Source organism: Carassius carassius, chromosome 34, assembly GCF_963082965.1.
Source record: "Carassius carassius chromosome 34, fCarCar2.1, whole genome shotgun sequence".
Lineage (NCBI taxonomy): Eukaryota > Metazoa > Chordata > Actinopteri > Cypriniformes > Cyprinidae > Carassius > Carassius carassius.
The window spans coordinates 23,045,516-23,069,292 of NC_081788.1; the positions used below are offsets into that span (position 1 = coordinate 23,045,516).

Sequence of the window (23,777 nt, forward strand, 5' to 3'; positions counted from 1 at the left end):
CCAACTTTGAGAATAGATTAACGGCGATATTTTTTTTTTATCGCCCGATAAGTCTCAGGTTAACGCAAGACGTTAACGCCGATAACGGCCCACCACTAATATATTATATATATGAATACTTAAGAAAAAAAAAGTTAATGCTGTAATTTATCCCCAAATAGGAAAGGCAGAGAATGATATCAAATATTTTTACCAAGACTTTTTTTATTGCAGGGTGACATACAAAACAAAATTGCAATATTGTACATGAGACAATATAAATAGTATGAAGGAGGCATTCAACTGCATCAGTCCAATCACTTCTTCTTCCAGAATTTGCTGTAATCATCAACTTTGAAATCATCCTCAAAATCATCCAATTTTTGTTTTGCTGCCCTCTTCGGTTCTCTTTTCCGCATTCTGATTTTCCTCTCCTCCTCTGAGAGGGTGGTGATGTCCACAGGCATCTAATAGGGGGGAAAAAAACTTAAAAACTATTGATAACTGACTCAAAACACCAACCTAAGGTCCTTTTTTAAAAACCTGATGACGTACTGAACTGTCATTGTATGACAGGTCTTCAAAAAAATATCCTTTTGTGTTCAACTGAAAAATAAATTATTACATCAACATGGCATTGAGAATTTTCTTTTTGGGGTGAAGTGTACCTTTAACAACAACAACAACAAAAAAACTAGAATACAGCACTAACCTTCATTATTCTTCTGGGCTCTTTATATCTGATGTTGATGGTGGACCCGTCAGGTCTCACCAGCAGAACCGGATACATCCGCTCATACTTCTGCCTCCCGAAGCGGACCACACAGGTTCTGTTGGAGTTTGACTGAAAGACTGTGGTGTGAAATGTGGACGTGGCCTGCAAGCATCTGTGGGAGACAACAGCCCGAAGACACCTATGGAGAAAATCAATAAAAGAAAATTCACAATCTAAACTTTTCTGCGCATCAATAGAGATGTTTTAGCTAACGTTAGCTGTAGTTAAAATGAAAAATAACGCGGAAGTTGAATTATCTGAACCGATTGACGGTTTTTAGAGACACGTTAAGGAAATAACATTAGTTAAGAAAGCGAGCAGATCAATATATTTTGAATTGGAACAAAAATATCTTAAAAATAACTAATACATAACCCTAAACACGAAAATACATTAACTGCCACACTATACCAAATATGAGAGAACTCAATGTGCGATACTTACCTGAATATACTCTTGCAAGGCTGACGAATTGTATTTAAAGCCATGACCATAAAATTTGAAACACTGTACACGGCTATGTAGTAGATATATTCATAAGTGTAAGAACATAATGACAGAACTCCACAGAATGAAGAAGGTCACCATTAACAAACTGCATGGAGGTGTATCAGCATAAAATGCTCCGCCTGGAAACTTGTGCTGAAACTGCCAAGAGTTCCGCTGTCCGTCCTGTTTGGATTTTTGTTCACGGTTCACATTGAGAAATAGAAGCTGTTATTGTTCCTCTAAATAAAATAGATTCGTGCAAACCATCAGCTTAGAACTGCAATAATCAAACCAAAATTTAGCATGCAATATTTTATTTAAAAAACATAGTTTGAAATTTTGATCATATGTTTAGCTCGTCAAAAAAAACATAAAATGCATAGAATATGATATAAAAAAGTACAGTATACAATAGTAAAAAATAAAAATCTCAGTCTTTTTTTCTTTTTAATTAAAATAGTTCTGCTCTTAAAGGGATACTCCACCGTGTTTTCATATTAAACTATGTTTTTCCCTTAACTAAGACGAGTTGATACATACCTCTCTCGTCTCAGTGCGTGCACTCAATCGCTTTGGCGCGCGATGACACTTTGAAAGCACTTAGCTTTGGCGGAATACCATGGCAAGTGCTTGTAAGCACTTCGTCTTGGCGCAGTAATATCTTCACTCGTGAAAAATCCTCGCACCGGCCCCCGCTCCCTCTAGTGAAGATATTACTGCGCCAAGACGAAGTGCTTACAAGCACTTGCCATGGTATTCCGCCACACAATATAGTTATCCATTTTACACGCTTAGAAAAGCGCAACGTTTTGTTTTGTGTTACCATCCTAGGTCGAGTTACACTACGCGAGTAACTGTATTTAAATAGGGAAAACGTGGAGGTGTTTGGTAGCTTCTCTGCTTGGCCCATATTGAATGAATGGGCTCAGCTAAGTGCTTTCAAAGTGTCACCGCGCCAAAGCGATTGAGTGCACGCACTGAGACGAGAGAGGTATGTATCAACTAGTCTTAGGTAAGGGAAAAACATAGTTTAATATGAAAACACGGTGGAGTATCCCTTTAAAGAAAACTGTTACAATTATTATTATTATTACATAGAGCAGCCCCATGGTGGCAGGCTTGTTGCGATCACGTCCTCTGTCAAAAACCTTTCTCGGTAATTTCCCTGTTATTGGACACAATCACCCAAATAATACATTTTAGATTTATTATAGATTAACACTTTAAACTTGTTTGTCCACTGAGGTAGCAGAAGTGGGTGCCAATGTCTTCTTATAATGTGCTGCCAGTCTGTCTGCCTCCCTGTGTCCTGAGAGTAGAGCTCCTTGCACTGTGCCATAAAGAGTCTTCAGCGTTGCCTCACCTGCAAACAGGACCTGAAGATCCTGAAATATATGAAGTGAGAAATCACTTTAATACACTGACAAAGAAAAGAAATCGAAGGAGGGCTTAACCCTAACCATCTTTTCAACATACTTCTGTATCAAAACCTTCTCCTTGATAGCCCATAAACCAAATGCATATTTAAATAAAAATGATAATCCATTAAGAAAAAATAAATAAAAAATCACATACTTTATTAGGATGCTGGCTGCCCACTAGTGGTTGAGCCAGTGTGTCCATAACATTCCCATCAACACCAACGGGGAGGAAAGCGTAGGTTCCTTTTATGAACTTGTTGCTGCGCCATTTAGTGCAGAGTATGGATTTTGGCTGAGGAATGTTTGAATGTCCTTAAAAGTACAGAAAATATTAAAAACACAAGATCTTTTTGAAAAACCTTTCAGCAATATATATTTGTAGAACTTTTAAAAACCTTTAAGTTTCGTAACTTACACATTAGCAAAGACCCAAAATAAGTAATATGTATATTTACTGAAGAGAATTCTTTACCTAAGAACATTTTGAGATGATCAGTGATCGCAGTTGAGAGTTCATCGTCCGTCATGGTTTCAACCAGGTCAGCTATGTCTCCTGGACACCAGCCAATTAAGATATTGCCAAACCTACAAAAGACAGAATTAAAGATGAATAAACCCTAACAAGTCACAATGTTTAAGGTGTCATATTATATTTTTTTCCTGAGGTAACCTAATAATGTTAATACAGCTTTTTGCACCATTAACAGTCATAATAACAATGTTACTACTACTACTTATACTACCTATTATTTGTATTATTATTACTGAAAATGTCTGTAGTTTGATACAACATTAACCTTTCTTTGGGTCTCAGGACAGAAAAGTTCTGCATGTTCTTGAGCCACTGCAGTTTATTGGTGGATACTGAGGCAGGGGTGTCATCTTCATAAATAAGGCTGATAGTACCAAGATCACTTTCCCAGAATGCCTCTTCATAGTCCAAAAAGATCTTGGCAATATTGCCAAAGCACAGCTTTTCGATGGCCTCCATTTTCTCGGTTGGGAGACTGGGGATGAATAGGCTGGATGCCTGTGCTTTTAGACAGCCTTCAAAACACACACACACACACACAGATCTCTCAATTTTAAATTGCAAAATGTATCTCTTAACCAGGTACATAATGCTCACTTCAGACAGCATCAACACATACCTAATGAAATGGTCACAATTACATGATCGGCTAGAATCTCTTCTCCATTCTCACAGACAATGCAAACTGGGTACTGGCAGACTTTTTCTTCAGAAGCAGATTCGGTGTGAGCAGAGAGGAGCGGTTCATCATGAGGAGGGGCAACAGAAAAGGATCCATCCCATTTGATCTTACTAACTTCTCTTTTCAGCAGCAAACGATCTTTAGGAAAGTCCTCCAGCAGCTTATCCACAAGCTGAAACATTAAACTGACATACATACACAACATTTAACACTTATTGAATAATTTAATGAGCAATAATTGCAAACAAATGCAGATCATCTTCTCAACCTATCATACCCTGCAATATTGAGACTGTCACCCATGTTGATATAATACTGCCAGGAGTCAAGAGAGATCTTGGAGAGGTCTGAAGCTCCAACGTCAATCAGCATGTCTTTTCCGACCAAAGCAAAAACACTCTGCATTCTCGTTCTCTTGTCATTGTCTTGCAAGCTGTCAATCATCCCCTGGGTTTTTTCTGCATAGTGTTCACCTAAACTCTTTCCTGTGTTGGAGCCACGGTATAGAATGATTTTCTCCCCAGCTCCATATGCATTTTTGGCGAAGTTTGCATCTACTTTGTGTCCCTTGTTACTATAAAATGCTTCTTCGCCCATCTCAGGGATCTGGTTTAGAAGGCCAGACTTTTTTAGTAGACTGTAAACTGGGTTTTCTTCTGACGCCCCATGGATGTACTGTGCTCCGGTATCAACACATGCATTACCTTTCAAATAATAAGAGAAAGAAAGTGACATATGTATTGTTAAATATTAATACAGCATAGAATACTGCATTGCAGTGTCAGAAATTAACCAGGGCCAAAGATATTTAAAATATGCAAAAAAAAACATATTTTTTGTTTTATGTTTTTATGATAGGGGAGACAGGTGTGTATTGATCATGTTATTGGATTTATTCAATTACTTGAGTTTTTAGCATAAATGGAAGACATACTGTGTGTTTATAAAAATATATCCACATAAAAGTAAAAAAATTTAAAAATGCCATTAAAGGTCAGTTTGTGGTCCCATCACAAATTGGATTTAAAATCACATGATACAATCTGCTGACATGGCAAAAAAAATATATATATTTAATAGAAGTGAAACCAAGCCATGGGTTCACAGATTTTAGCTTCCCAAAACAGTTTCCTCTAACACACAACCATACATTTATTTGTCTGTTTGTTAAAAGAATGATCATATAATAAACAGTTTTATGAATAATAAATATAATTGACAAAAGAACAAACCTTTACAATTATTAATAATACTTTGATTTAATAATATGTTATTTAATTATTGTTTTACATTATTAAATACCTTTTTAATATTGAATGACATTTTCTATATATTACCTTAATACTGTCATTCTATTTGAGATATAATGAAGGCTGTTCACCTAGAGTTGCAGTAGCTACTCTTCCTCCGACCTTCTCGGACGCTTCCAGCACCGTGACGTCATTAAATCCATATTCTTTCAGTTTCTTGGCTGCAGCGAGTCCTGCGACTCCAGCGCCAACCACCACGATAGCTGGACTCCTGTCAGCCATGTCTATAGGATTTACTAAAAACACAATTCAGAACATCTTACACATATTTGCAATACCTGACATTCGTATGAAAGGCTTCTATAGCTCTGGTTGAAATCATTTTAGCTTAAATTAGCTAAATTGGCTAACAAAAAGTCTTTGCTTACTTTGTAATGGCGCCAAAGGCAGAATACCCACTTTTTAGCGTGTAGTTGTATCTATCGCTTTGTTCTACTTCCTGTTTTACTGCTCTGACTAATGTGGATTGAGAGGCGGCGATATTTTCTGAGCCCAAAGTGGGGAAAACATCCTGCTGTGTTTCTGTTTCTCGACTCGTTGTATGCATATTTCTCCAATAGGGGGCAGAAAATCCTAAGAAATTAAGTATAATTTTTCACACTTGTAATGGACTGTATTTGAATTAAACTTCAGTAGGATCTACTGTTCATTTGAGCAAGACAGAGAACACCATGCAGATTGTTCCAGAAGTGTCTCCCTTATAAGTTATAAGTGCACTATATGATACTTTAGACAAAAGTGTCAGAGAAAATTATAGGATAAAGTACTATGTATTTGATTATTTTATTTGTATTCAAGTGATTTAGTGTTTTATTTTTTAGCTTAACATGTTTTGTACTAATTATGCCGAACAACATGACCTGAGGCAAAATAATACTGTGCTATTCCTACCAATATGAGGCAAGGATATTTTCTTAGAACAAAAACAGGTGCACTTCACGTCTTGCCCTATAGGCTTTCTCTGTTTAAAAGATTTTTAAAACTGCAGCACAGAAGCATTCGATGCTGAATTATAATAAGCTGACTGAAACAGAGCTGACACTTTTCAACACACAGAGTCTGGCCAGTGGAGAACCAAGCAATTCACTTTTGTCACAATTCGAGCCGACCTTTTGTTCAGCTAGGCTTGGGTGAATCAATGACCTTATTGTGACATTAATTCATCATCAGTGTCATTTATCATCTTTTGACGTCATTGTGTGCAGGCTTAGTTTTCAATAATCTGTGCTTTGTCTCACAGCAGGGTCAAACAGATCTGATCCAGCGGGAAGCAGGTGAGGGGTGAAATCTGTGGCCTTTACAAAAACGAAGTGAAAAGACTACACCAACACACAGCAGGCATCTTCTGCTGCACTCAGAGGGAGTGACATCACTCTCATTGTTTATCTTTGTTTGGACAGCCAGTGACTGCATGTATGGACAGTTTTGATTGCTGTTTATCATTGTGAGAGAAATGTGCCCCTGTAAAGATACTTTTCAGGCTTTACACACGCAACATGCTGGTTAAGTGTTTTTATCTGTAAGGATTTATCATAAATCTATCATTGGTCGTATGAATATGTTTTGTGAGTGTTTTGGAAACATCAATGTGACCATATTATCAAGATTATTAGATGATGCCTAAATGATATTGTGGGATTTGGAGAATGTTTGGTTTGAGAAAGTATTAGTACTTTTTCCCATGGTGCAGTTTTTTAACTTGTCAGGGCAGGAGAGTCCAGGGGCAACAGCAAACTGGATTCTCTGTTTGTCGACAGACAGGCCCACCCCAAAAACCCAAAGCCCCCAGACACAATATATACCCTTCACTAACATATCTACATTTTATATAATTATGTGTATTCATAATTATATTTTTAAAAATGTATTAAATACAAAAATATACAAATGTCTCTGCATTCTATATCAACAAGTGGCATTTATTTTAAAGAAATTTAGTACAAGTATGTTTCAATCAAAACATTTCACTAAATGTTTAAAAAAGTTTACAGTATTAGGTTTAAAATATATATATATATATATATATATATATATATATATATATATATATATATATATATATATATAATATATATATAAATTGTTCAAAATGAAAACAAAAAGTTTTGTCCAAGCTTTATGAATATGATAATGGTTAATAATAGATAAAAGTTGGATAAAATAATTGAAAAGTTATTTCTGAGAACTGTGTATTATCATTTATTTGCAGATGGGATTTTATATTTAGTTTTAATAGTCCATTCCTCCTTTTATCCACTTTTAAATCCACATTCACTGCCAGTGTGTGTGACGAATAAACATGATGTCTTTAGGTACATGTTGATTATTAATTGTGTGATAAAATAAATTCTTTTTTTCATATGCATTGATCAAATAATTTTTTTGCTTGCTCAAAACAGTGCAGTAGGTCTTGAGGTTGGTGGTATGGACCAAAGATGACAGAAGCTCCAGAGCTCTGTGTGGGTGCAACTTGCTCCCATCACAAACAGTAGCCCAAACAATACTGCGTTTGTTTTGCACCTCACAGAGCTCATTGTGTGCCTGCTGGTGATCTCTCCATCAGTTTCTCCTGGCACAATGGGTGAATCATCCCCCAGGTTGTGCCGCCCTTCCTTCTGATATAAGAGATGGGTATGCCAGTCATGTCATCCGCTTGACTAATGAGAGCATGGCTGAGAGAAAGCATGATTATGTTCACTCATGTAATCATCATGCCTCAGTGCTCCTGCCAGGGTATGCAGGGGAATCGAAAGGAAATTTGAGACGCCGAGCCAAAAGCTCTCATCTTTTCACACAGGGGATGGCCATTAGATGGTGACAACAGAGCAACTCATCCCATAATAGTTTTTTAGACATCTTAATATCAAATTATCAAAGGACTGCATTAAATAACATGCTCAACCATATTTTATTAACACAAAGGCTAAATTAAATTCCTTATAAATTTCAGCCACCACAGAATTTGCACTCTCAATTCTTTATATATATATATATACACATTAAAATTAAAATGCACAAATTCACGCTATTTTTTATTTACATGTAATGCAGGGATTACCAGAATGTTTATGTTTTTTTGTCATCTGAACCTCTTTCACATAATATATTTACTTGAAGTACCCCTAAGATTTGAAAATAAATGTTTAATAATTAAAACACATTTAGTTGATATATATATATATATATATATATATATATATATATATATATATATATATATATATATATACACACACACACATAAAACGGTTCAATATATCATCGCAATTAAGTGTTTCTATTGTCTTCATTCCATCCTATTTTGTGTGTAAAAAAAGATTAAAAAAAATACTTCTCATATATATACTACAATATATATATTGTAATCCATATCTCCATAATAATCCATATTCCACACTTTAAATAGCAGAAAACACTGATGTGCCAGGCCATCAGAATCTAACCGAAAACTGTAGTTAAAGTCTGTATGTATGTATGTATGTATGTATGTATGTATATATATATATATATATATATATATATACAAGGGCGTAGATTTGGTTTGAACATTGGGGGGGGTTGAACGTTGTATGCTGCCCGTTATTTTTTTCAAAAAAAATTTTTTTATGTGTATTGTTATTGGATAATTTATTTCTTCCTATCTATCTATCTATCTATCTATCTATCTATCTGGCAACATGCTTTAACTGATTATAAATTCAACATATACAAATATGAAAGAGACAATTTTTACATTCCACCTTAATGCTTTTTAATTTTTTTTCTAAAGGGAAACACATCTTTAAAACATTAAAGGCATTAATGTATAGCCTAACTTTACAAAGCTGCTGTTTTTCTATACTGTTTCCTATTTTATTTTATTTTATTGATTGAATGGCATCTTCTTTACCTGATCACCTGCTCCTCCTCTCCCTCTGCTGACTTTTCTACCCTGCAGCTATATTTACCTCGAATCTGTTATAAAAACATGTTAAGAGATTATACACCTCATAACGTTATGAAATTTGTGTATAATCATCATTCATAAAATTCTAACATAGTAGAGATTATCAAAAGAAAGAAATTAAGTATTGAAACCGCCAGTAGGCGGCAGTGTTTCACTGTTTTAATGAGTTAGCCACTTAAATCGTTAATTCATCCAATTCGTTCAAAAGTCAGATTAATTTAGTAAGAAAACAAACACCGATGTGAATACTTTTGTCGTTGATAATTACAGACACTATTGAAAAATATACTAGCAAAACAGACAGCTGCTTTGGTAACTTGTTATACTGATAGTTATAGCTAAATACATTGCAATGGATTAGCTAGCTAAAATATATGTGGTGTGTACTAACTATTACACAATATTCTCATACCTCATTCTCAGTACATGCTTTATTTTTTTGCATCCCTCTCTGACCAGCAGTTAAATATAGTCCGCTGTGCAGCGCTTCTCTTCATTTTTGGCGTTAACATTAACCGTGTGCTCTCCCATTCAAACACCACTCGCTTGTTTTGGTGAAAGTGCGACTCATTGGTTGGGCGTTACCAATCGGTTCAATGGAGGGGGAGTATTTTTTGTCGGATTTATTATGACATACTCATATTTGATTAGGAACAAAATTATTTTTACAAAATAAATGAATTCTATTTTTTCATATTATATTTTTCATTTGATCTACTGTGATTTTCATGTTGAAATATTGGGGGGGTTGTAACTGATGGATTTGAATATTGGGGGGGTTACCTCCCCCCATCCCCCCCATAAACTACGCCCCTGTATATATATATATATATATATATATATATATATATATATATATATATATATATATATATACATGAAAAGCTATAGAATAAATAAATATATAGCTTTGTTATCACGTGCATCATAAATACAACTATAAATAGTAATTGTTTGTTTGTTTGTTGATACTTTATTGATCCTTTACAGGAAATTATATATTAATTGGAAACTGACTTTAAATATTAATGTATCCCTGTGCATCGGATATTTCACTGGCATTTGGCAAGGAGCTTTATGATACAGGAGGAGGAATGACAGCCTAAGGTCAGATCTCCTGCAGACATTATTCAGAGCTGAATTAGTGTTGGCAGAGCGCCATATAGCAGTCTAATATTTTAAGTGCTGCTGGTCCTTAAGCTTATCATCTATGAGGTTTTTCTGTTTAGCACATTTTAGGAATATTTATCTATGTTTGTCTACTTTAAAAACAGTTTTTAATAATTTAATTGATGCAAGCTGCAACGATTTCACGTTGGAAATATTAAACCAGGGTTATCCATGCGAGCAGAAAAAAGCAGAAAAAATAATAATATAAGTTTGTTTCTGTATTGCTTTCTGCACGCGCTACTTTTTGTTACATAATGTTTTAGAGACCTCAAACAAGGGACTGTTGGGGCTCAAACAACCGCATGAAATCAGTAACATCAGTATGCGCCACGCGTAGTGGAGTGTAGACAGTCGACGCGACGCAGCATCCCGGCGCGCATTCCAGTGAAAGCGCGTTCAGGCGCGTTCAGGCGCGCAGTAATCGCATCCTTGCGGGATTTGTCACCACTCAGCATCATTCCGTTTTCATCACAGGGGTTCGCAGTAACAGCAGACACAATTCATGCAGAATGAGTGTTTGCCTTATGAGGGAGTTAATTATTTTGGACTGAAAAACGAACATCTACTGAAGTAAAAAAGTTTGCGCGACCTTCAAGGTGAGTTTTATATTTAAATATTTGGAGTTTAGCTTATTCTTTTACAAATTAACATAAAACACGTGACCAACAGATTTGAGCCTATACCAATTGATAAAGCAGTTAAGGAATTATGAAAAACTTGGCTTTTTTCTTATTTTCTTTTTAAGTGCAAACTTATGGTATAGCCATTTTGTTTTTTCCATTAAAATATATTTTTATGTTACTTATATTTTTTCCATTAGCGACTATTATTTATTCACTTAGTCACAACTTTGTCATATGCACTGACTAGTCATAATAGCTATTTTAATAAAGCTAGTAACATCGTGTCCTAACTATACACGCGACAAGCGATGAATCTTTTTCATGTTAATCTGAGGTTTTGTCATACCCAGCCGCTACGGCGACACGCGAAGTTTCTATTTGTTTCTATTATTAAAAAGTGTCTAATGTGATTTGAATATCATTTAGTGTGACCTCTGTATGTAGCCATTCTGAAAGCAACAACATATCTTACCTCAGATCTTGAAAATAAATTAAAGCAAACATGTTGAAATTGCGACCTCAGTGTGAACCAACAAGTGTTTTCCATGACAAAGATGGTATCAGTCACTGAATGTAGTTTTAATTATGTTAAAATGTTTAATATTTATGAATTAGATGATAAAATTGCGTCGTATACATGACGGACGCATTATCGTGTCGCGTCTCGTGGACAGCCAAATTGCTTGTAGCTAATCTTGTCGCGTCGCGTCTGGTTAGGACACGGTGTAAAGCTGGGTGTAAACTATTGGGATAGTGTCTAGTAAATAATAGCCTTTATATGCAGAATTAATATCACTGAGTTATGAAGAATGAAAAACAATGCAAATACACTTCTAACCTTGAGCCTCCTGACACTGACTAAATGTCTCACAAGTTCAGTTTGGACGTGCTTTGAAACTCAGGGTTCTTCTATCAATTAAGAGATCCTCTTAAAACTTTTTTGGATCAGTGCTTGCCCTTCTCAAAGTTTTGACATTAGACACAAATTGTATTCAGGTCACGTTGCTTCAGCAAATTTCCATTAAAGAAATTAAAATATGTTTGTGCAACTTACTGGAACCTATTTCAAGTTGTTTGGCTTCAGTGTGACTTTTTGCACCAGACGCATGAAGGACAGAGAGAGAGAGAAAGAGTTGAGCCCTGATATTGTTTAGCTCCCAACCCCACCATAAACTACTGTGGCATACTGAATGCTTTCTTATGTGGTTGTTCACATCCTGATAAACGCCTCTGAAGGCATGCAGTGCATCTGGCATCTTAGTTTTTTCAGACAGTCTAGCAATAGTCTTTTCCATGCTTTAAAAAAGGCTAGAACCCAGCATGCTCTGATCATGCAGTGGCCTGAGGGACGATGAACTCTTGACAACAGGGCAGATAGGTGCGTGCAGCTAAATAGAGGTTGTACTAAATGTTTGTGTATAATTGTGTAATATTTTTTACTTATGCTCTTTGTGCTCTCACTAATGTGTGCATCCAAGGTAATCTACATTTAAGATCACAATAAATAATTAGCTTTATAATTTTCAATTAAAAGAAATGATCGATAGGACAAAAATTCATTCAACCTATTCAAATGAGTGATCTTGGTTTTGTGTAGAAGCACAATGACTAGACTTAATAATTTTTCATGCTTTAAATTAAATTTAATGGATCTTTGCTTTGAGGAAACTAATCAATACCACAATGTTTTTAATAATCTGTGTGCACAGCGTGCTGTTTTTATGAGTTTTCATCAACTGTCCTCAGAAAGCCTGTTTGAGGAGACAGAACTTTTAATGAATTCTGGAGTAAGAATGTCCCACTTGACCTCTGACCTTTCTGCATTTCTAAAGTTACAGTCTGTATTTTCTAATCTCTGCAATGTATAACAAATGCACATAAATCTACACAAACAAGTATCTTAAAGTAACTCACAGAAAAGTGGTGACTATAGAAACTGCATCTTTTGCATTTCATAAAGCTGAACCCAGTTACTACGGACAGTTTACACTACACCACAATTTTAAATGTTTAAAATCAAAGGCATTATGAAAAGCATTATGCTTATAGACTTCTATGAACAAGATTTCTCACAACACTTTGAAGAAGGAGGCTTCTAGTCACTGTTTACTCTGTCCCAAACAGCTGTAATGGCAAAAGAATCTGGCAGATTCCCTGAGAGGATGAGTCAAGCATTGCCAGGGAATGTTATTGGCCTAACTGTGGCGTGAGCTCAGGACTTCAGGCTCGGCTGGTATGCCGTGAATCAGGGAAGAGCATCCTCCTCGCCAGGCAGAACTTTGAAACGGAGCGTGTTGAGCAGCACGGGGCAGTACAGAGCAAAGAAACATTAGATCATCAAAACTAATCTCATTGAAGTGATAAGAGACTTTTAATTAATACATTGTAAATATTAGAGTAGCTGCTATTCATATTTGGAAGTTTTGTTGCTTGGTTTTCTTGATTTAAAACCCAATCGTAACATACTGATACAATATTCAGTTTTCATATTATTTGTTTATCTTAAAGCTTGTATAGGTTCACTCCGCAGTTATTCAAATACAAGCAGTTTGATAGTGACCGCCTGATGTTTAAAAGATGTGATTTTATTGCATTTAAAATTTATTAATTTTGCCTCATGGTAAAAACAGAGATTAGGAGGGGTGGATGGGGAGAAAGTGGTGCCTGCCTCCTCTTAAACTCCCAACTATTAGTCACGTTAACACAAGATAGAGAGGACTAGCAGGACAGAAGCATTTTGTACAAAACATCTGCTCACACACTTCACTTGAGCTGACAAATTGGCTACACTATCTTGACTGATGGCTAAAGTGTTGTAACATATCTCAACCCTGGGGAAAAGACCAGCATATTTAGTGTTTTGGATGATGGTTTCCAGCATGGGATGTTGGGAGTCCCATCAGGCTTTAGCTTAACCAGCAAGAGTTTCTTGGTCACTGGGCTTCACACACACAATTTATCAGCTAGCTATGCTGATAAAATTTGGCAAAACATTTACAAAATGCCTGCAGCTTCATCTGGGTGTTCTAGTCTTTAACTGACACGTTATACAGTATATATCATCTCACATATACACAACCAGACTGTATATACTGTACACCAACCACATATTCAAGTCATGCAGGTCACATATGTAACAATCACAACCCTGCTGGTCACCACAAACACATGCATGCACATGTACACGCTCTTGAATTGCAAGATCCCCCACATGTCATTCTGGAATGCTTAACTCAGAACAATGATGTCACTGAATCTGGGTTCCCTCTCCTCACTTATCTTGAAATCTGACAGTTCAGTGCTGACCTCGAATCACATCTTGTCATCTCATAATGGACTGCCATTCTTAATCAGTGCTATCAAGATTGAAAATAGCTCAGTTCAGCTTTACTCAGCACTTTTTAGCTTTTTAGCTAGTGTAATATTTAGATTTGGCAAATGTTGCAAATTCAAGAATTTATCTGTATTATACACTGAATCAAAAAAGTATTTTTCTTTCTTTCTTTCTTTTTTTTTATTCGAAAAAGCACTGCTGAAAATGTCTGAATGTCATTGCATTAGAAAAAATATAAAACCATGTGGCATTTAAGTTCAAGAGTGATTTTCAAACAACAACAAAAAAAACAAATTAGTTGTTTTATATGAGAAAAGCATTAAATCAAGATTTACTGTTCAGTATAGTCTGCATTTGTAAATGTACTGTTTCTCAGATGTTAGTGGAACATATTCATAGTAATGGTTATTCTGCTAAACAACAGATAAAAATCCTTGTTTCACCCAAATTTCTATTTTAAATAGGTTTCTAAAAGTTTCTAGTTTAGGGAAGTTCAGTTTAAAATAACAAACATAAAAGCAAATAAAATAATAAAAATAAAATTCAATTAATTGAATAGAAGTAACTTAAAATTTAAAAGTCATTGGAGTGCCAAGGAGCCAGGCAGTCTCTTGTTTCTGCTACCACAACAGAGGAAACAGGAAGGGGGCTTCTCTTTCCCAAACAGGATATTCAAAGCAACACAGTGTGCGTCTTCACGTGTCTCCAGCCCGCAGAGTGCAGTAATTAGTTCCTGTTGCATGCTTTTCTAACCATCAGAGCTTTTTTGGACTTAGTATGTGGGGCAAAGACGAAAAAAAATGTAAGCATTAAAAAAAGTGTAATACTGCTTTGAACTGTTGTAGTTTTACAGAATTACAGAAGACACCCAGTAAAATGTCATTCAGTGTAACAATCTTGTCAGGCATATTTACAACAAAAATCAACTTATGACATATTAAAAGACTACTTACTTTCACCCCAAATACTAATGAGTTGTAATTTTACATTTTTAACATTTGCCACTATCCTAGGTTTTGCCCATTTGTCAGTAAGAATTTTTTACTAATTTAAAACACAATAAAATTTAATATGCTCCATTATTCTTTTAGATATTTTAATATGTACACGTCAGAATGACCATGTTGTTTGAATTTTTGCATAAATATTGTGTTACACTGAATGACAATGTAACATTATTTCAACCAAATTTTGACATTTTATTCTCCAAAAACTTATTTGAAACCTTAAAAGTAGACATTTTACTTACATTTAATGTGCTTTCTATGGACACAAAATCACTTTTGTACATTTCTTTTGATGCGGACATCTTAACGTCTTTGACCCATGTACAGTATCTAGATACCACAGCAACTGTGAATGCCATAGCATAATGAATTGCAGTCAGAAGCATGTAGTAAAAGAACAGATTAAAGATTAAATCTTAAAGGAGTGCAGGAATATGTTGAATATGATGAACATTATCTTGTTTTGCAGTCTATCGATGGTAAAGCTTCACAGGCATATATGACATTGATATGTGGGTGCATGTGCATACTAAACCCTAAATGTGATTAGGCCATGTCAGGATATATCTACAACATGGCTTTCAAGGAGATTAGATCATGCAGATGCATGAGGCCGGATGAATGTCAGCCAAATAATTGTGCTTCATCATCATCATCATCATCATGGTTCAGAAAGGACATCCACCTTCAACTTCATTCATAAGGCAATAATAATGAAGTATATATATAACATGTTATTTGTATGCTAATGTGGAAGAAATACTGAAAGACTGACATGCTTTACAAGCTGTTTGTTTACTTGATTTCAGATGCTTGTATCACACTATTGCATTTTACTTATAATTCTTTTGCTTAATTGTACAATTAATACATTCAGTAAAAAGGCTAAAAGCTACTTTTAGTTTGTTTAATTAAGTTTTTAATTGTACAAATGGCAAGTGCATCAGACTTAATGAATTGAAACTAAACAGCAAGCTGTGTATTGGACCTAATGGCTTGAATATAATGTAAATTGTGAAGCTAATGGATAGAATATAATTTAAACCGAATCAACCAGTTGATTAAAGAGAAAGGCATTTGTTTGCTTTAAGTGCTGTCTTCTCTTGTCCAATCAACCTGTCCTTTAAGGTGTGAGACCCACCATACATCTCTCCATGTGGCCACAGGGGCATTGACATTCATGGCAAGAATAAACCTCCCCGCAGTTGTACAAGCTACTCCTCTGATTGCTTTAATCCAGGGTTGGGCTATCTACTGCGAGCACAGCTGGGCCTGCGAGTTATATTTGATTAACTGCAACTTTTTTTCCTGTATTGCCCCAGCAGTGCTTTATGAGCCATGTTCCACCACTTGCACAGTTGCTTTTATTGCCAATTGTGTGAGAGTGGATGAGAGCTTATTGTTGGGAAAACAGGGGTGTCAGGATCTTCCTAACTGATACATGTCGGCATTTTCAAAATGAAGTACTGCAGGGTTCACAAACAATAGATAGTTGAAGCTGACAGATGAGTTTAGAAGCTGGAAGGTAATTTAATGATACAAATATCCTCCCCACTCCAAAGCATATTTTAATTTGGTATCAAACTGCAGGCCCAAGGATGTCTCATCAGTGCAGGGTAGAACAAACAGGAAATGTTTGCTATATAATGCTGCTTACTAAAACAAAAAAAAAAAACATTGTTATTTTTATTGCTAATACTCTCTACGTTAACAGCCGATAATCGATTTGGCAAGTGTGATTGTTAGTCTCTATAAAGGCGATCTCATTAGCTCAGACTCAGACTCGACTTTATTGTCCCGTTTAGGGAAACTAGAATCACAGCGAAATGCCAGTACACTAACCATAATCTATGTACACATACAATGTAACATTATACAAATTCCCAAAACATACATTTATATGTTAATTAATAGTTTATTAATTTGAATTAATTTGGATTTGAATTTTCATTTTAAGTCTTTCCAGTGTTTAAACCGTTCAGCACTTGCTAGCTCTCCTAGAGACGGTGCGCTCATGCACACTCAAAGCGCACACATAAGGCCTCCTCACATACAGTTCACAAAATCAGGCTTGTGCTGTGTGTAAGCTATTGTGCAGCAATACACCAGCAGGTGATGACAAGTGTTTTTATGAGAGAGTGAGTGAGTGAGTGAGTTTCTTCAACTCATTCATTGAAACACACCGATTCAACCAGAAATAAAATAAGTGAGTGTGTCAATGAATCATTCACTCAAGTGATTCATTCAAACACACTGGGTCATTCTGGAACACGGTTGCTCATTATTTACTTTTTGTTTATTGAACCGTTGTATAGGAGGGATATTATATGCCGTCACATTGCTCGTCTGAATCTGTGTCCCTGTCATGGTGAGGCACTAATGTATGAATAGTTGATATGATTTGTGAAGTGGATTCTTTTGTTGGCAGGAGTAACCCTTGAAAAAGTACTTCTCTCAGGCAAGGTGACAGGGTCTTCTGGAGCCCATACAGTGTATAAAAACGTACTCTCTCTCTCTCTCTCTCTCTCTCTCTCTCTCTCTCTCTCTCACACACACACACACACACACACACACACACTAATAAATGTAATGGCCTCCTCTCTAGGAGATCTTTTAAATGACTGAACATTTCTTGCCAAGATTTGAAAAATACTCTGCTGCCTCATCCAACTTATTTAATAATACAATTCATCTTCATCTTTGTGGTCATTTGTTTGTGTTAGAATTCATGTCTTTAAATAGGAGATATACATCTTTCTGATCTGTGCATAACTGACCACACATATTATGTCTTTTAGAAGAGAAACTTCTGGCGATGTGACCAATCATACTTAGAGTTTTTGAAGGAGACAGGGAGTAGAAATGCTGTCTGTTCATGAATAAGCTGTTAAACTAAGCGAAGCTGGATCAAATAGTGATTAAAGCCTACACCAACACCATAAATCCATAGTGTGGTTTCATAGTCAGTTAGAGGGAGGATATCCAGAGTCATGCATGCACACATCCAAATTGCACGTATGCATCTATGCATATGTGCTCCAGCCATCACACATGCACACACTCATGCTAGGACTGCATTGTTCACCTTAAGTACAATTCACTTTCTTTTTGCAGACCCCAGGGTTCACTGAAAAAGAATCATGTGCAGACAGAATGTTGCAACCCCTGTGATGTTTTTGTAGCTTCCAGTATAAGCTGTCAAATCAGAGGTCAGATGATTCTGTGCAATTTGTTTTATTTGTGTCTGAAAGCAAGGCTCATAAATGACTCAAATGTCATGTGTCAGATAACTCATCATGCTATAAGGAAAGAATCTGATGCGGTTTGGACCAGTGGGGCATGAGCCAAAATGTATCACTGGAATATCTATCTAAAAATATTATTTGTTTCAATTTGAAACAGTATTCAGTAAATCACAATATTAATGCAAATAATGCTTCACTTTTCTTCTAGCCTTCCATACGGAGGGATTTTTGAGGAAACATTTGGATAAATTTCCATCATGAAGCACATGTCCATCTCGAAATGGCTAAGTCAGTTGGGGCTACCTCAGTACTGCACGCTATTCAATGAAGAATATGATGGAGTGGAGGTAAAGTCAGCACACACTGTGAGTTTAGACACACATGCACATACTTATACACACATTAACACAGAGCTGCATACCACACTACAACATTTATATTGTACCATGCATTTATTCAAACACAGTCATTTGAAAATTCAGTGACTGTCTGTGAGCTTGTCTTTATTGTCATAAACAACAGATGGAGTTTTCAGTCAAAGTGAGCTTTGAAAAGCAGCAAACTACAAAAAGTGAAATCTAAACTCTGTGGTCGAACTCGGGAAAGCACGCTAAGATTCCGTTCATAGCATTTCACTGAATTTAGACCAGCTGATCTGTATTTTCAGCCATGCACTCTTGGCAGCACACTCCACCTGGAATGTAAGTGTGTCCAGGAACAGCAGTAAACTGGAGATTCTGAAAGTATTTCTGTGGCTGAGTCTTGACTCTGACCATATGACTGAACTGCACTAGGCTACTGAAACCACTGGCAACAAAAACTTTAATCAAACAAATAATCCTAAACTCTAAACTTCACTCTACATTTACATAGAATTATTTGCCAGAACTGCTGTGATTGCTTGTTTTAAACAGTGGCCGGCCTTACACTTAAAGTCCATTGCACATGCACTTTACTGTTTATCTTCACTTCCTGATATATTAAAATAAATATATTTTTTTCTTTGTCCAACAAAGTGTAATACTCCCAATACTCCATTTCAGATCAATTTTTAGGCATTCATTGACATGAATACAGGGCTGTCCAATGCATTTCCTTGAGAAACATCTTCCTACAGAGTTAAGCTCCATATATAATTAAACACAACTGAACAAGCTAATCAAGATCCTTGGGATTAGTAAGAACTTCCAGTCAGCTGTGTTGGAGCAGGTTGCAAATGATCTCTGCAGTAAGGTGGCCCTTACTGGAGCGGGATCCAGCACCCCTACATTAATGCTTTTGCACATCAAAACATAATTTTCACTTCCATTCTAGTCAGAACCGTGATAGTTGTACGTACTGGAAAAATGTCCATCACCACATGTTTTGTCACAAACAGTTTTCAGTGCCCTATAAAGAAGTACGTAGAAGATGCTCTGAAAAAATTAATCTATGCTCCACAGATAACATTTATAGGAGCTGTATAAGTAACTGTCTTCCACACAATTACCTACTTTACAATTTAACCAGTTTCCCAAGGACAGAAATGTGGAAAAAGACAACCGCCAAGAAAGAAATAAACAGTGGATCAGAAACAGCAGTGTTGACTCTGAGATGACTACATGACCATTATAGGCTCACTGATTACACTGTGTAATGCACATTAATGCGGAATCGTATTTCAGTGATTCCACTAATGGAGTGCAGGGTAAAGAATGGATGAAGAACAGCACTAATAAAACAGCTATTATGTATCCATTAGCACTTAAACCAGTGATATATAACTGATAACTGATTTGAATGACTAATCTGTTTGAGTTACACACAAAAACCTGTCTAAATAGCATCCATAAATTCAGTTTTAAATTTCAATTGCATCCTGTTTATTAAAATTCAGGAATTGAAGTAGAATTTAGAGTGCACAAACATGCATGTAGTACCATCATCATAGTTATCATATCAAAGTACCTTCGTTTTGTCATCTGATACCATCACTGTACCATGGAATTTTTTTATAAGGGCAACTTGTCATGTTTAGATGAGTTTTTCATGAGTATCTGTGGGCACACAGACATGCAAGGACTCAAAGCACCCACCTCACTTGCATAAGATCAAAAAAACAAAGTAGCACATCTCGTATATCTACCTGCCCACTCAAGGTGAGGTCTCTGAATAGCTGCTTAGACACATGTTTTTGAAGTCTCAGCATGAGAGACTGATATGAGACCACACATGGTAAATAAAGAGTTTGAAGGTGCAGAGACTTTGTCATGGCTTGTTAGATTCAGCTGTGGATTGAAGGCAGATTAACAATGGGCCCTCACCACTATATGTTATCCCCTCGTTTTCCATCTCTTCACCCCTCTCTCTCCCACACTCTGGCTTTATGTCTTTCACTGACTTTCTTTGTGTCTGCCATTCTGTCCATGCCTGTCCACCACCGTCACAGAGACATGGCAGTGGGAAAGAGTGTTCGCTGCTGATGTTTGAGATTCTGGGTAGAATCCATTCAATGAGATCATTGGAGCAGATGAGATAAAACACACAAAATGAGCATTGCAACATGCATCTGTTTCTCCAAAGTCTCCAAAGTCAACACAGCTTCGCCTCGGTGCACCATTCAGTACAACAGATTTCACACGGATCCTCATAGCTACTCTTAATGAAGGACTTGGTAAAGATTTTTGAATAATTAGAATGAACAGCACTAAGATTTCCAGGACATTATTATTAAAATTGCAGTTATTTTAGCTTATAAAATGTATTTGCCCTTTTACCTTAATTAAAAATGAAATACTAAAACTTTTAATTGGTCATTTAAATGCTATAAGTATATTCAGTCATCACAATATTAGGATTTGATGCATGAAAGTGGATATTAATTTTGAGATATTCTAAAAATAAAATTTACAGATGGTAAAAAAGTGAAGTTGAAAAATAATAATAATAAAAAAAAAACATTTTAAAAGATTTCAGTCTTTCTACTTAAAAATGTCATGTTTAATTAAATGTTACATGCTTTTAAAAAAATTACTAGCCATTTCTAAGTAAAAATAAATGTTTTTTCTGCACAATTAGTTTTTTTCTGTGAACCAATATATTTGTATGGAGCCCCGCACATGACATGCAGGAAAAAAATATTAGGCTAAACTGTGTGCATGATTTACTAATTCGTACACTCAATGTACTAAAATGTGCACACGATTACTATGTGCGCACGATTTAGCAAATCTAGGGAATGCAATAGTAAATCGAGGGAATGAAATAGTAATCGTGTTCAGTCCCAGATAACTTAGTGTGCTGTGATAGTGCATTCTTGTTACTGTTGATTTAGGAAGGAATGCTTTGGCATGTGCACTGCAAATACTAAATAGCAAAAAATAGTACACAGCCTTTAATTAAACGGCTCTTGTTTTGTCATGACAGGAACAATGAAAGCTGAGCTGCCATCTAAAACATAGCCTTGCGTTTCTGTTGTGTCAGAAGCAGAAGGAATGTATTGTTCTGAAAGCCACACAAGGCTGGACTTTGAGGAGTGGCAAGGCACGGGCCGTAATGACACACTGTTAACTTAAACCATATTCTGATGTTTGTTTTAGTGTGTAAATGATAGATGGCCATTAGCTCTAGCCCTTGTCATTCTCACCACACCACTTCATTTCTGTGTTTTTGTCTCTCTTTAGGATTTGTTACACCTTACAGAGATGGATCTGTTGGCTTTGGGGGTCCAAAGTCATCTCCATCGCATCCACATTCTCTCCAGTATACAAGTGCTGCAGGAGTGTGAAACTAAAAGAGGTTAGTCCCGGTCTTTTCCCACTGAGCCCTGCTTGTGCTGGACAGCCTGTAACTGTGTCTATCCATTGCGTAGAGCTTGACACTGAAGTGCTTCATTTAATCGCAGCACGGCTACTTAGGGTGGCAGAGTGGTTCAGCACAAGGCTGCAGGCACAATACGCTCAGGGACACATGCATATGGGGTCAAAATTAACAGAGATATTTCACAAATCTAAGCAATGGGTGGTGGGATGGATCTCCCAATGGAGAATTGTGTGTGTGTGTAATAGTAGTGTCTATATAGCGATGCCAGCTCAGCTTGGTGAAGTTTTAAACTTAGACAAACATAATTATGCTATCCTCAAGATCTTCAAGGAGTCATCTCAAAGCCTTGAAAGTGATACACATCTAATCAGGGTGCTGAAATGATGGAGATAATAGCTCATCCTAGAATACTCAGGAACATAAAAAACATTTACTGTCAGTGCTGATAGTGAGTCATGAATGGACTTGCTTTCGTACAGTCATACACAGACAGCCTTGGCAAGAAAGTTGTCACGTCTGCTTATTTTAACATGGACTTGAAAAACTAAACTAATCATTATCCTTACCATTTAAACATTGCTTTACTAATATTAATTGTATCATTTCATTTATTTAGTGTCACGAGTTGGATTACATATTATACTTATAACTAGGAAATAATTAGCACAAGTACATTCTTTTTCCTTGCCAGAGACACTTATGCGGGACTTAGTCATTAAGTCACAATCTTTGTAAAGATACTTTGAAACAACATACTACTTTGGCCTTGTCACAGTTTTAATCTATTAACTTAACAAAAACGATGTATTAACTTTATCTATTACCACCACCACAAAAAACTGACTTGTAGCTTATTTTAGTGTGGCAGGTGTCTGTTTCTAGCCTTTGTTTTTTTTTTTTTTTTGCAAAATCTGGTAACACTGCCACCTCTACCCTTCAGTCAAACTTACACACAGACACGTGTCTATGTAGAGGAGGAACAGACATGCTGCTGTGTGCAGGAGCTGCCAGGTGATTATAAACTCTTTTGCCCGTCCCACAATCCCGGCAGTTAGCATTGTGTGAGGGCACCCCTCCACTGTGTGTAATTAAGTCCTTAAAGAGCATGTCAAGACACACACACACATACAAACAGAGGGATGACAGGCCAAGGCTCGTTTTCCAGGCATAAAATACTGCCTCAACTCCACTGCTATAGAGACTCTTACACTTCAGAAAATGGGCTGTTGAATCAGATGTCTTAGATCAGCCTTTATGTTTTGTAGTCAATAGGAAAAGTCCTGAACAGCTTTTTTGAACAAAAGCAAGGGATATTTAAAATGACAAAACAAGCAGTCTGAAACACAAACTAACAAAGGGTTACAGCAAGCAGTCTGAAAACAGTATCCTGTCAGTGGTTAACAGACGTCTGGTCTTTGTACTGACATGGTCCCGTAGTTGAGAGCAATAACTATTGTTTTCCT

The 23,777-nt window shown here is 36.2% G+C and overlaps 3 protein-coding genes across 4 annotated transcripts in view; 1 reads left to right on the plus strand and 2 right to left on the minus strand.

Annotated features, from left to right (window-relative positions):
* Positions 1 to 196: 196 nt before the first annotated feature.
* LOC132114768 (large ribosomal subunit protein mL55-like) lies at positions 197 to 1,395 on the minus strand. Its single transcript, XM_059523084.1, has 3 exons — positions 1,199 to 1,395; positions 692 to 893; positions 197 to 446 (listed from the first exon to the last, which is right to left on the minus strand). Exons 1-3 carry the CDS (start codon positions 1,246 to 1,248, stop codon positions 297 to 299), a joined length of 402 nt encoding a protein of 133 aa, XP_059379067.1. The 5' UTR covers positions 1,249 to 1,395; the 3' UTR covers positions 197 to 296.
* Positions 1,396 to 2,305: 910 nt separating this feature from the next.
* On the minus strand, positions 2,306 to 5,755 carry LOC132114767 (spermine oxidase-like). 2 transcript variants are annotated; one of them, XM_059523081.1, is made up of 8 exons: positions 5,588 to 5,755; positions 5,260 to 5,424; positions 4,156 to 4,582; positions 3,816 to 4,063; positions 3,462 to 3,711; positions 3,137 to 3,249; positions 2,819 to 2,976; positions 2,306 to 2,628 (listed from the first exon to the last, which is right to left on the minus strand). In XM_059523081.1, exons 1-8 carry the CDS (start codon positions 5,733 to 5,735, stop codon positions 2,467 to 2,469), a joined length of 1,671 nt encoding a protein of 556 aa, XP_059379064.1. In that variant the 5' UTR covers positions 5,736 to 5,755; the 3' UTR covers positions 2,306 to 2,466. The 2 variants fall into 2 exon arrangements, with proteins under 2 accessions (XP_059379064.1, XP_059379065.1); XM_059523082.1 differs by having other exon boundaries at positions 2,308 to 2,628; positions 5,557 to 5,672.
* Positions 5,756 to 18,727: 12,972 nt separating this feature from the next.
* Positions 18,728 to 23,777, plus strand: part of LOC132114770 (breast cancer anti-estrogen resistance protein 3 homolog) — a 56,055-nt gene continuing 51,005 nt past the window's right edge. The window contains exons 1-2 of the mRNA XM_059523088.1: positions 18,728 to 18,860; positions 22,176 to 22,290. Of these exons, the coding sequence (XP_059379071.1) occupies positions 18,771 to 18,860; positions 22,176 to 22,290 (205 nt within the window). The 5' untranslated portion in view covers positions 18,728 to 18,770. The remainder of the gene's footprint in view (positions 18,861 to 22,175; positions 22,291 to 23,777) is intronic.